The following is a 13,996-nucleotide window of genomic DNA, read 5'->3' as shown; positions in this document are numbered from 1 at the left end:
AGATTCATTAGAGTATATTCTAATGCAGCTGAATTAAGTTACCGTATTGTATGTTATATGCATTAAAGGATAAGTTTGGCGTTTTTGGACCTATATACAGTATAATTTGTCTCTTACATACCTGTAGTACTTGGACCCACAGACAATATTGGCTCCAGAGTCAGCTGTTGGCTGAAACAGGAGCTCCGCTGCCTCTTGCTGCTAACAATGAGTCCAAAAAGGGTTTGTCAAAATATCTCCAAAAAAGCCGTTTGTGGCTCCACAGGGGAGCTGAGAGTAAACAGAAAAGTTGCAAAGTGCATAAATTAAAATAAGCTGTGATTTCATGACTTCATGACCGCTATTACGCACACTTTCACTAATGAGGAAATCGCAGAACTATTTTTCGTTACTGGCGGAGTGATCTAGTTTTGGACGGTCGGGTCAGATTGTAAACAGTAGAGTTTGGTAGAAGACGATCCGCTGAGTGCAGTGCTGCTGCTTTCCGGGCCGTGGATAGATATAATAGTGTAATTGGGGTCAACAAAAGCAGAGAGGAAATACAAACCCAAGAAAGGCCCGAGGGTCTTATAAAACATCTCACAGTCTAACCAAAAAAGTGAGAAAAAAAAACACAAGACAACAAACAGAGACACGGGTGAATTGATAAGCACAGACTGCCGTGGGGTGAAAGGTCGTTACTAGTTGAGTGATCTAGTTCTGGACGGTCAGGTCAGATTGTAAACAACAGAGTTTGGCAGAAGACGATCCGCTGAGTAGAAACGGTGCGGTGCTGCTGCTTTCCGGGCCGTGGAGAGAAATACGTCGGTCACTCTCCGCATCGTTTTCACAGACTTTTTTTGGAGATATTTTGACAAACAGTTTGGACTCATTGTTGCAGCAAGAGGCAGCAGAGCTCGCTGTTTCAACCGACAGCTGACTCTGGAGCCGATATTGTCGGTGGGTCCAAGTACTACAGGTATATAAGAGACAATTATATATATATTGCCGAACTTATCCTTTAAACTTGTGCTTGTCTCTTGTCTGCATCTTCGTGCAACATGCACTGTACCAATGTGCACTTGTGGTTGCATTTGTACAGCGATTACATGGAAACAAAAAAAATATGCACAAGAATTCTTTTATCACATGCGAGCCATGCTGAGGAAAGACACACTGTAGCTTCAGGGTAGAAATTCATGCCAAATAACTATCTTGTATTTCCTTGTTTTCAGCTTTGATGTTAGGCTTGACACATTCACCTATAGGTCCAAGAGATAGATAAAAGTGACTGACAGATATGAAAGTGATAGCTTTAAACTGCACAATATGAATCCAATGTGATCTCAGTGACATGTGCCATATATTATATACTCAGTTAGTGATAGTACACTGTAAGCTGTTGGGTGTTGGCCAACCACCTACAGTAGGTGGGCTCTTACTACACTGCTATACAATCACTGGCTTCATTCCTTCATACTGTAAGCCACAGCTTTGTAAACGCTGTGTGTATTGATTTGATGATGAAAGAGCAAACATTGACTAACTATGAAAACTTTACCTTGTTTTCTTAAAATCCGGAGACCATGTAGTGTTTTCATGGATGTTTTTTTAAGCTGTCTTTGGCTTTGACAAGCTATGAGTCACTGTCCCAAAAGCAATGTTTGAGTTGCCGTTCCTAGTATTCCTAGATTGGGACCAATTTTTTCCCACAATGTCTCAGCCGCGTTCAACTCTCTGATGGAGCTTATGCTGCGTTCAGTTTGATGCTATTGTTTTCTTTAAAGCTTTATTTATCCGGGGAATGTTTGAACCAGCCTCATCACCACAGTGCTTCATATTCATACAGTTACAGATGAATTCACCCCAGAAGTTTCCCAGTGCAGCCATCAACCAACCTCTAGGCTACTGCTACCTCTTATTGATGTTTGCTGTTGTTGTTGAGAGAAATTAATACGTTCAATGTTCAGTGGTGGGGGAAAAAAAGAGTATTAATTAGTATTTTACAGTGCACAGTACACATATCTCACATTACAATGTAAATTCTCAACTCATACCAAGAAGATTTCTACAGTGAGTGAAATTTTAATTATTATTATCATTTTTTTTTATTTAACTATGACCAAAACCATTAACCAAATTGTTTTGAACCTGACCCTAACTTTAACCCTAACCTTAACAAAAGTTTATTTGGATAATTCAGTGTTGATACTCGACTGATTAATGCATCAGGTGACAAAAAGCAGATGTGTCACTTGCCTATTTGGTGCATCTCCACAGATTATGTAACTCTGACCTTAGCCCAACCCTAACTCTGACCCCATTTTTAAACCTGAACCCAACCCTAACCTGACTTTATTTCTAACATTAACCCCAGCACTAAGATGAACCCAAGCCCAGACACTGAATATCTAGACTACTTTTCAGCCTCAGTAGACTTCTTAGTAACACATTATAGTCACTTGATAGGAAGCGGAGTATCAACATTGCACTATCCAAATAAAGTGTGACCCGAGTGGGTTCAGTTGCCTAATCTTACCCTATCTTAGTCTTTACTTAACCTTTAGCTAATCTTTCCACATGACAAACAGGTGAAAATGGTGTGTCCAATTTGTGCTGTTATCGCGTAATCCAATTCATGGCGGAGGAATGTAATGTTCTCATAATTCGTGCACAGCACGTAACCTCAGAGTCACAGTTTGTGCTAATTTCGCAACATTTTATGAGCCTGTGTTGACTGTCCAGGTGGTTAAACCCTCCAGCGGAGCAGCTCCGCAGACAGCAGCAGGCTGCGGTTGCCAGGCAGCCTCCTCCCAGGTGAGGAAGGGTGGAGCTGGAAGAATGCGAAGCGGGGCGGTGATGAAAAACAGCGTGTGTGCGCAGCAAATACCCATCCTTAGATAAATAAAAAAAATTCTCTGGCAACAGTGGAGCTCACCCTGACAGATAGTAACTGTAATCGTGATGACAGGCATTGTTTGACGGGTTCAGAAAAACGCATCTCACCTCATCCTTCAGAAGACTTTGACTGGGCTTGCATTTGCTCCAGGGCAAAGATTCATTAAGTACTTAAACCTTGTCATTCTTCATTCATGTTCGTATTCATTTTTTCCCAAGCACATCAACTGCTATGTGGTGTTACTGGAAATGATGTGAATTGTAGTGAAGAGCGGCTGAGCACTTTGCGAAGAACGTTCACAAAATAGTTATTATTGCATAGTTATTTCATGTAACCACACAACACTTCAGTTTGTCCATGTGGTGAGGGGGGTGAGATTAGCAATAACAAAGTACTTTTAAAACATTTACACACCCCAAACGAAAGTACTTTTTAAGTGTACTTTTATTGTCCTCTACAGATTTTCCTCCTCATCTTCCCTATTGTGAAAGGCTATGGACGCAAACCTATTTTCTCTTGGGTCTCTTTTTTTCAGCAAGTCCTCCAATGCATGTAGATTCTGTGCATGAAGCATGACACTACAATACTTGTACACATCATTTAACAAGTAGACGACCGTAAAGTGTCATAAAAAGAAAGGAAATGATCAACGGTGTGAAATGAAAATAGCGTATCTGCACAAATCAAGTTTTTCATAAATGGAGAAATGAATATTTGGGGTTTTTTCAAAGGTTTCAAAGGCCCAGGTGTCATGAAACTCCCTCAACACATAAATTACCATATAACCTTTCAATTCAAATGACCACAAAAAAGGGACAACACCACACATGCAATTGCATGTTTTTTTCCACGATAGAAGCATTAGACAAGCAGACAGTATAGGAACTGAACGACGTCGGAAACTCACTGAGAAAAGCTTGAAGAGGGGATACTGGAAAACCTTCCACTTCTTATCCTTGTAAGCAATCATTGGAACTTCAACTTTGCTGAGGTACTGAGAGAACAGCAGGATCAGACAGACGGTTCTGTGGGAAAACAGGAGACAGGACAAAATGTGTCACTCAAAGTCGTTTCCCCAAGGCCTGGCGCTTACATTTCCATTTCATTTGCACGTTTCCATACACCACAGGGGAAGAGGTCAGAGCGAGTGAAAACATGTCACGTTACGTGGGAGGCAATCCTACATAACTTTTGTCACCAAGGAAAGGATTATGGATATGGATGGAGCAAGTGTGGCAAAAGTGGCCTTTAAAAAAACATATTTTGCATTAGTTACACAGCATGAAATACCATCCAGGGGCAGGGAAAAGGAACCATGCAAGACTTTTTACTGCAAGGTTTTGCTGCAGTTTCCAATATCTAACTAATGTGTATGCACACTCAGTTTGAGAAGGGACAGGGAAAGGAAATGCAACACATGGAATATTGAGGTGCTAAAAACATGCAGCAAATAAGACTGGAAATGTTGCCAAACAAGTCGGATACAGAATAACCTTTTCTTCTGAGTGATGTTGCTGTGGGCGAGCATGCGGGCTGATGTACATGTGGATAGGAACGCCGGTTGACAGTGTCGGCAATAAGTCTTCATATTATACACTACCAGTCAAAAGTTTGGCCACACGCATTTTTCTGTATTTTTACTATTTTTCACATTTTAGAATAATAGTAAAGACATCAAAACTGTGAAATAACACAAATGGAATTATGCAGTGACAAAAAAAAGTGGTAAACTTTTCAATTTGCAATTTCCCATTTGGCAGACGCTTTTATCCAAAGCGACGTACACAAAATCAAAAACTATCTTATATTTTAGATTCTAAAATATAAGTAATTCTGTTCTAAAGTAGCCGCCCTTTACCTTGATGGGAAGGCAAAGGCTTTGGAAAGAAATTCATACATAGGCATCAACTTCACTATTTATATTTGTCTAAGAAACTAATTTGAAGCATTTAGATCACAGTGGCTTTAAGAGAATGAAAAACATAATACATTCAGATTCAAACTTTTGACTGGTAGTGTATATTAAGACTTATTCTACATTGGAGGCAGGAATGAGAGACAATACTTCCAAGACTTGAGAAGTTAATTTTATCATAGATAAACAACCTTTAGTTCTGCATGAGCCACTATTCTCATAGCTCCACTGTTTTCCACATGATGAGCAAGCCATGATGCTCTCTTTTAAACATTCACACTTTTACACATTACACTTATCCAGAGCAAACTTACAGTGAAGTGCAGCAGCAAAAATAGGCAAAATAAATTCCTCGACTGCCAGCATAATATGGAACAAACTACGGAGCGCTCAGACAAAAAATAGCATATTACTAGCAAATTCCTGTGTCTAAAATGATTATGTATGATAGGTAAAGATATTAGAGCCAGGAATGAAGAAGTGAAGATCCGATTTGTCCCATCCATCAGCTATCTGTGCTCTACTGCAGTTTTTCTCACATAAAACCCTCCCATATGTCTGCTATGATATCCAGAAAGAATTTCAATCCAATCCACACAAGGACTCCCAGTCCTACAAAATGATTGATTGCATAATATTAAATAAATCTGGCACTTTTTAAAGGATAGTAACTTAAGTGCTTGGTTGACAGAATAATAAAACTAACAGTCTCTGATCTCTGTATTTCACTACAAAAATCCAAACCCCTTAATTTTTTATCCCTGAAACGCCCTTAATGTCTGATGCCTTTTGTGCATGGTTTATTAATGAGTTATTAATGGAAAGTTCCTGTCTGCCTGAATTTTTCATTATATTAGAAAGTAAGGAGTCAAAAATTAAGGGGGTGTTTAAGGGGGCTTCAACGGGGTCTCCTCCATTAACTTTAAGGGGATTTTGCATGAATTAAAGGGTGAATTAATGTAAATGAATGAAAGTGTAAGGTTATTTTAAGGGATTGGTGATTCGTAGTGATTTCTGTACGTTGAATAATGGACTTCAAGTGATGTGTTTTGTTTCTGTCTTCAAATTGGATCGATATTGTTTTGCAGATGAACTTCTTCTTCATATTCCCCCTGCTCTGGATAGTGGAATTACAACCACAAACTGCCCATGCCGGCGCTCATGTAAGCTGCTGGAGCGGGCCGGGTGGAGAAGGGCAGTAGGCTAAGAAGGATGTGGCTGATTACCATCCAGACATGGCAGCAGGAGCTGGATGTGCTGACCCTTTTAAAACCCACAAGGTTCACTCAATGTAATGACTTTAGTCAGACATTATCTGGGGATGGCGGCAGTAAATGAAGACAAATTTCACAGGGTTGGGCAGGGCGAGGGGAAAGGTAAAGGCGAGGACAGCTAATATGAAGCAGCGAATACAGCAGCAGATTAGGTAGATTTAGATGGGTGACGTCAAGGCTTTAATAGAAAAACAAAAGGGTTGCACGCAGGAAAAGAGATGGTAAAGAAATGCTGAATCAGTGCAGATATTTGGCTCTACAGAAACCATGACAGGTTTTATAGCGGTGAGTGATATTCAACAAGCACAGATCCTGTACAATCCTGTACATCCTGTACAATTCAATTAAATCCAATTAAATCTCTCTATTCTAATTCAATTCAATATAATTCAATTCAATTTAAAGTGACGCTTCGAATGCTCAGCTAGTGTGGCACGGTTATCAGTTAAATTACCTAATTCCACTAACTAATTAAATACCAAGGTAATCATGTTACCTACTGTTAAAGTTCATAGCAGCAGAAGCCGGGGCTGCTCCTAAACTAACAGCAGAGAGAGTGACTCAGTGTGAGAGAGTCAGTGTGGCATTTAGCCAATAGGAGAGAGCCAAAGACGCCCCCTAGAGGCCATCTGACTGACTGACTGACTGGCTGACCTGAATTTGCCTCGTGATGCCCTCGGCTGTGCTGTGGGTAAAAGGTGCACATTAATCACATTTAAGTCTCTGGACTATGCAAATTTAAGCCATGTGGTCGCACTCCAAACTCTGCAGATGGATGCTTTAATGCAACAACTGCTAACCTCACAAATTTTACATTTTAAGTATATTCTACCAGGAACTAGGCTATTTGCTACACCGGTCCTAAAGACTGCTTAATCTGGATTTACCTGAAGAAATCGAAACCCCTGAGCCATTCTTCTCCGAAAAACATCATTCCAACTATGTAAACATGACTAAACAAACAAATAAACAAGTAGATAGACTGATAGATACTTGCATAGATGGACAGAATACACAGACAGAAAGATAAACAAACAAACAAACAAACAAACAAATCAACAAATAGACAAAAAAAACCGAACTAACTAACTAACTAAATAGAAGTCCTTTGCTACGAGCCCGTTTGCCCTTCTTTCATTTAAAATATACCAATCCTCGGCCAACGCCTCGCCACAGCACCGGTCACATGACACACTTGAACTGAAAACCACTTTCCACTCACAGGGCCGCAATCCCCCAGTGGCCTCCAGACTTCTTCCCGGCCTCGATGAACAGCGAGAGGCCGATGAGGTTGATGGTGGGAGCGATGGCCAGCGGGCCGATGAATCTGAGCACCAGCCCCACCAGCCCCGAGAAACCCAAGACGATCTGGAGCAGGGACGACACCAGGATGGCTCCCTGGATCTGCGGACGGCAAGGCGAGAGGGACACAATGTAGAGACACACGTGCGATTTTCTGCTTGTCACTCAATTATGCATCAGATAAGAAGGCGGCATGCCAAGACTGTTAATGGTTTTCCTGGAGGCATCTTTAAACTTGTCTTTTTTTAAATAAGGGATTACTTTAATGCCGTTTAACCGTTTTCAACTCTGGCTGAACTTTCCCTTTAAGTAGTGTGAAAGGTGAGAAAACGGCTTCATGTGTATCAAGTTCTTTATCTGCTCATTCTAATGCTTCATTTAGGCTATGGCATGTGTACATCGATTGATATTTTTGAATATGACAGAGAACATTTGGTTACGGCAGCTTTGTGTTTGTAATGTTTGTAACGATGTATGAATGATGTAGGACATTACTGACCAACAGCATGCATGCTCAGTCTCTGGATTAAAAACAACAACACTTCATTTCAATTCGAGAGCTGTAGATGTGAGCAAAGCCGGTTTATATCTGTGCAGGTACAGGTGGATTTAGAAAGTGGGTGAAAGGTTGATGAAAATCAGAGCTGACACAATATCTCTCTCACCTAGTCCAATCAGTCAACAACAATTACCTGTAAACTATAGGTTCTGAAGTTCTGAACCTGTATTTAAGTCAAAAGTCTCTTCTCACACTGTCGGAAAAAAGTGAGAGTGTGCATGTGAAAGGGGCGACACATGCCGCACAATCCGACCCAGCTACTGTAGTTCATCAATCTCTCCTAAGCTGCATTACATGTATGATTAAGTCCCTCTTTGAAGTCCCTCTTACCATGATTGAGCTATATGTTGCCACAGGGGAGCGGGGCTTGTGTAAGAGCCTGCTGACAGGCAGCAGACATATGGCTACAAAATAACTGACATGTTAGGCAGAAATATGCATTCATTAATTAAAATGAATTCCAAATGCTGACTGAGCTTGAGTCACACCACAGACTCAAATTAAACCTATTTCACCCACTGGCAAGGAAAAGGTAAAGGGAATATTATAGGAAATCAAATATTCCTCTACTTATACCTATACTTATACTTATACTTATAGACCATACATGATTAAAGCTATTTAATGAAGACATTGTTAAAATTAGATTTGGTTTGACAGGTTAAATTGAAACGTATTGCATTTAAAAAAAAAAAAAAAAAAAAACCTTTTCTATAGGCAATTTTGGACTGACTCCAGTGAATGCGTCTTGGCCTTGATTGGCTCCCCTCACTAAAGAATTACTAAAATCCAATCAAGCAAGTTTGCAGCATTTGAAGTGGAAAGCCTCCACTCTGCAGAAAGTAGTCAAGACGCAGGAATCCAAAATATCCAGCCGCACACTGTTAGACTTCGCTGACAATGTCCTCACATCTTTATTTTACTTATAGCATTTGCAAAATAGGCTTACAAAACGAGCGTTTCGCTTGTTGCTTCCTCAGGTTCGCTTGCTGATTACCTTCACTCAGCAGGTTCACCTCATTTGAATTAGAGGGGCTGCTGTCGGCCAATCAGAGTCCAGTATCGTGACTGCTCTGCCTGTGAGGACTTGGTGTTCAAATTAATTCAATAAGCCCCCTTTTAAATAACTACATTTATTTGCAAAACATCATGAGGAACAGTATTCTGATCCTGAGCCACAGTATATTTGAAAACAAAATCATGATAACTGGATAATATGGGACCTTTAAAACATCAACTTGCTGATATTGTTTAATAATATTATCCTGTAACTTGCCAAAAAGTTTGGGATGCATTTAAGACTGTTGCTCATGGTACTGAAGGTGCTTTTGATGAAAGCATCCACCAAATGCACCAAACTAACTACATTTACTCACGTCACTGTAATTGAGTAGCTTTTTTGTGTACTTCTACATTTTTTGGTACTTTTTAAAGTCAGTAATTGTACTTTTACTTAAGTATGTTTTTACTGAAGTGTTGTACTTCACTACATTTTAAATCACATCCATTACGGAGTGCGGATTTTGTGGCTCACCATAAGCAACGGAAACTGGACCAACGTAAATTGACAAATTGTGGAGCTCCCTACAGTGAACGGTCAGTCAGCAAAGAAAATACTTTGCACTCTATTTTGTAATTTTTCAACTGAAAGAATCTAGTTTGAACTCTGTCCTCTCGTCCTTTAAGAATTGCATGGAAAACATAACTTCTAACAACATTCTCTTTTCTAAAAAGTAACTCAGTAACTTTTACTCTGAGGACATTTTAAATGAGACAGTTTTTACTTTTACTTCAGTGGATTTTTACACCAATGCTTTTTACATCTTCTCTTAAATATCAGCAAAGTACCAGTACTTCTACTCGAGGAGGACATTCTAGTACTCTTTCCACCACTGACCCAATGGCACGAGTGAGTGAGTATGTGATTTACCTCACGCATTCGTGACATCCAGACCTCATCGGGGTTTTCCATCTGCAGGGAGCTGGTGCCGTTCTGGAGCTCCAGGGACATCATGACCGGCGCTCCCGGGGCCGGACACTGCCACTTGGGCAGAGCGAGGATGGCCAGGGTCGGGGTGATGAAGCTGAAGGTCCCGCCTTGGAGGATCGGTAACCTGCGGATCAATAGGCAGAGAGGGTCAAAGGTCAGGGGTCACTGGACCGCATCCTGTCCGGTCTCTACGGACTAGAATGAACAGGAGAATACTGAAGCTGTTGGCGACTTGTGCTCAAGGAAACCTAACGGGATGGTTGGGGATTTTAAGAAGCCTATCACTTTTATCATAGTCTGACTATGTTTACATGCAGTCAAATAATCGTAGTAATCAGACTACATTGACTCATTGCCAGTGGCGGGACCTCATATAAACATCTAATTGTTTTAGAATAAACCGACCAACCACAACCTCTTGGAAGTGTTGGATTATGGCCTTCATATCAGAATTAGACGCTCTTGCATGCTCTTACATATTCACATTCACACACTACAGGTACACAGATGGCGACGTGGCGTACGTGTGGGCTAGAAGAAAATAAGGGAAGAGGAGGAGGATCGTCTCATCCATTAATAAATTAACACAACCAAAAACAGGCAGAGGCTACGGAGCCACATATTAGACTTTTGAAGATTCGGTCTGTATTGAGGTTTCTCATCTGTATGGGTTATTGGCTATAATTAGGCCTATTAGCGTTGGGCCTTTATGGTTTTGGCAATGCACATCCATGTGCAAAACAAGTACAAGTAAAATATGAGATCATGATCAGATATATGATATATTTGGTGTTACATGGGAATTTTTTCGGAGACATTTGCCAATGCTAACAAATGCTGAGAATTTTTGCTTCCAGTATCTCAAAACCGGTGCAAATTCCTTTTGAATTGACTGAGCTGACTCCCATGATGAATCATAATAATTCAGAAACCTTATCATGGCAGGCATTTCACAGATGGTAGCGTACAGGAGGTGACTAAGTTTGACATCAACCAAAACCATCAAAACATTTTCAGAGAATGACATTATGGTTCACTAAAAAGCTTTTGAAACTGTTTTTGAACTGATAACAAACATATTTAGGTTTCCGATTTCACAAAAGGCTGCAGATATGGACGCCTACGGATGCTATCTCAACTTTCATTTGGCGTTTTATTTACTCGCTTTTTCAACGTCGGTGCATGCTGCCACACGAACACATGTTCAACGCCAAAATATTTGCTGGGATCCCATTCCTGTCCCTTTCATCTGAAGGATCTGGCTTTTGCCAAACTGTGTAGGCAGGAAACTCAACAAAAGCATTTACTGTTTTTTCAGGCATACTGTAGCAGCAGTGGTGAGGGGGTAGGAAGGTGCGTGCGTGCATGTGTGTGTGTTTGTTTGTGTGTGTGTTTGCAGCATTAATACGTGTGTGGGAGGGAGTCGCAGTGTGGGTGTGGCGGGAGCTGTCGCCGAGTTTCAGAAGTATTTTCCTATCAAAGTGCCATATAGTTGCCAGGATTTCACAACTCCATTGTGGAAGCTAAACTGTGAAATAAGCCATGTAAACTTTGGCCTTAAGAAAAACTGAAACTATTTTAGAGCTGATCCTGAAGGGTAAATCTTGTTTCCAGTATTAGTGTCATGTAGAGCCTGGCGGTGGACTGACTCACAGCATTAACTCCCCGTGAACTGCTGCAGGGGTCTCTGGATGAGCTTAGCTGACCTGTAACGTCAAGGTGTTACAAATACAGCTCAACCTAACGCTGCTCTGTCTGGGCACGAACTTTGTGAAACCATCTCAGGGTACCTTGTAAGGAGAGGTAGTGCATGTGTATGTGTGTGTGTATGTATATATATATGTGTGTGTTTGGGGGGGGGGGGGGGGGGGGGGGTTTGAAGGAGCATGGCGTAAATTATCATAATCCTGACTTTAAGGAGTGAAATATCTGCTCCGCCTCAGCAGGGGTGTGATGCACTCAAGCAAATATGTGTACGTTGGGATAAAATAGTGTTTTTGGGGGAGTTTCCTCTATCTAGGAAGCATTCTTGACCGGGGCGCTCCCTCTCTCTGTGGGCCTGCTGTGTGTTGTGATGTTATCTTAAACCTGACTGACACACACGCACACACACACACACACACACACACATACACACACACAGACACTTATCCGGAGTCTTTTTTTTTTAGTGTGGATTAGTGGTCTGATTTTAACACGACTTGTCTGCTTGTGTTGCGCAGGTTTGCGTGTGTGTGTGTGTGTCACTTCCATTTGTGTGTGTGTGTGTGTGTGTGTGTCACTTCCATTTGTGTGTGTGTGTGTGTGTGTGTGTCACTTCCATTTGTGTATGTGTGTGTGTGTGTGTGTGTGTGTGCAAATGACCGTGGGCGGCATGTGTTTGTGTTTGTGTCTGTTGAGTACCGACTCTTTCTTAGGAACTTCGGATGTGTGTGAACAGGTGGCGGGGCGTTACCTGGTCCCGACGGCGGTCTGCAGCAGGGTGCACAGCCCCGACACAAAGAAGATGGTGGAGATGAGCTGGCTCTTGGCGGCGTTGTTGTCCTGTATGCAGAGCGGCTCGGCCAGAATCAGAGGGATGGCGATGATGCCGCCGAACGCCAGGATGTAGTGCTGCGGAGCCAGAGGAGAGTGGGTCAGCGCAACTGAGAAAACATTCCCACACACCAGATTGATCCTCTCCTACTTATATTTATTCAGCAGTGTTTCCACCTCAGCTGCTCTTCATCTGTTATTTCTATTTAATTGACTCACCTTTCATATTAAATACGGGTCAGGATTTTGCCACTCTTGCCAACCTCCATGCCAATCATTTGCTACACCACCAGTCAAAAGTCTGGACACACCTGATTGGATGTACTATGTTTTTCATTCTCTTAAAGCCATTCTGATCTAAAGGCTTCTGCTTAAATGCTTGAAATGTGTTTCTTAGACAAATATAAATAGTGAAGTTGATCCTATGTATGAATTTCTTTCCAAAGCCTTTGCCTTTCCATCAAGGCAAAGGGCGGCTGCTTTAAAGAATCTAAAATATAAGATAGTTTGGATTTGTTTAACACTTTTTTTGGTCACTGCATAATTCCATTTGTGTAATTTCATAGTTTTGATGTATTTAATATTATTCTAAAAGGTGGAAAATAGTAAAAATAAAGAACAATGTGGTGTGTCCAAACTTTTTACTGGTAGTGTATGTGTAGCATTTTGTGTCTCTCAACATGAAGATAATAAAATTAACCTTTCCCATCAACCCCAAACCCCTTCCTGTTGCAAAGTGGATGTTATGACTAAAGTGGATGTTGTGTGTGTGTGTGTGTGTGTGTGTGTGTGGGGGGGGGGGTGGGGGGGGGTGTTGGGATGTGTCCTCGATTCAAAAGAATTAGAGCAAGAGAAGAAAATAAAAATCTAAGACAGATGTTGCTAAGCCCCTGCAGATTTATGGGGGTATTTTCTAACCTATAACAACTATAAATCAGAGGAAGATGCCCCCAGCTAAGGTCAATTTCATTACAGAGGAAACTGGGACGAGGAAACCTTCCTAGGCCTGAAGAGGAGCCGCTAACAGGCCGCATGTCTTCTCCAGGGAATGACTACGCGTCCGATCGATCAACCGTCCAGCTCTGAGGTGACGTGACCCCGCTGACACAGGAGCCACTTGCCTCCAGCGGCTCCTAATCTTCTTACTGGGACCACCGCACGTGTGGGAGGAAGACAGTAAGCGTTTGCCTGCACACGCTTGGTATTTTCAAAACATTTTCTTCTCGAGCCACCTGGGAATTTGCTTCCCACTGGAGCCAATACACTCCTGGTACAGTGAGGCGCTGTGGTTAAACACGTCTACCAAAAGGCATATTTTAGGTTCTGTTATGAGGGTTCGCCTGATAATATCATTTATTCGAAGTTGGATATCAGTCAGACAAAGTCGCCCACATTCGATATGATGGAGGTTTTTCCTTTTATCCTCTTATGGGGTGTCAATCTTTTTTTTTTTTTTACTGTTCTTACAGTTGTCACTGCTTTATTTTATAGCCGCTGTATCGTCTTGTTTGATTTCATGCTTGTCTGTACAGCACTTTGTAAA

At 41.4% G+C, this 13,996-nt stretch overlaps 1 protein-coding gene across 1 annotated transcript in view; it reads right to left on the bottom strand.

Moving 5' to 3' along the window:
* The window catches only part of LOC139931898 (solute carrier family 23 member 1), a 123,225-nt gene that overhangs the window by 15,008 nt on the left and 94,221 nt on the right, over positions 1-13,996 (bottom strand). Inside the window, exons 5-8 of the mRNA XM_078283033.1 lie at positions 12,374-12,531; positions 9,859-10,042; positions 7,290-7,471; positions 3,786-3,903 (exon numbers count right to left, since the gene is read on the bottom strand). Coding sequence (XP_078139159.1) covers positions 3,786-3,903; positions 7,290-7,471; positions 9,859-10,042; positions 12,374-12,531 — 642 coding nt within the window. The remainder of the gene's footprint in view (positions 1-3,785; positions 3,904-7,289; positions 7,472-9,858; positions 10,043-12,373; positions 12,532-13,996) is intronic.

The sequence above is a fragment of the Centroberyx gerrardi genome, chromosome 4, assembly GCF_048128805.1.
Source record: "Centroberyx gerrardi isolate f3 chromosome 4, fCenGer3.hap1.cur.20231027, whole genome shotgun sequence".
In the NCBI taxonomy this organism is placed as follows: Eukaryota; Metazoa; Chordata; class Actinopteri; order Beryciformes; family Berycidae; genus Centroberyx; species Centroberyx gerrardi.
Note: the sequence above shows the minus strand (reverse complement) of the source record. Positions and strands in the feature narration are given on the sequence as shown.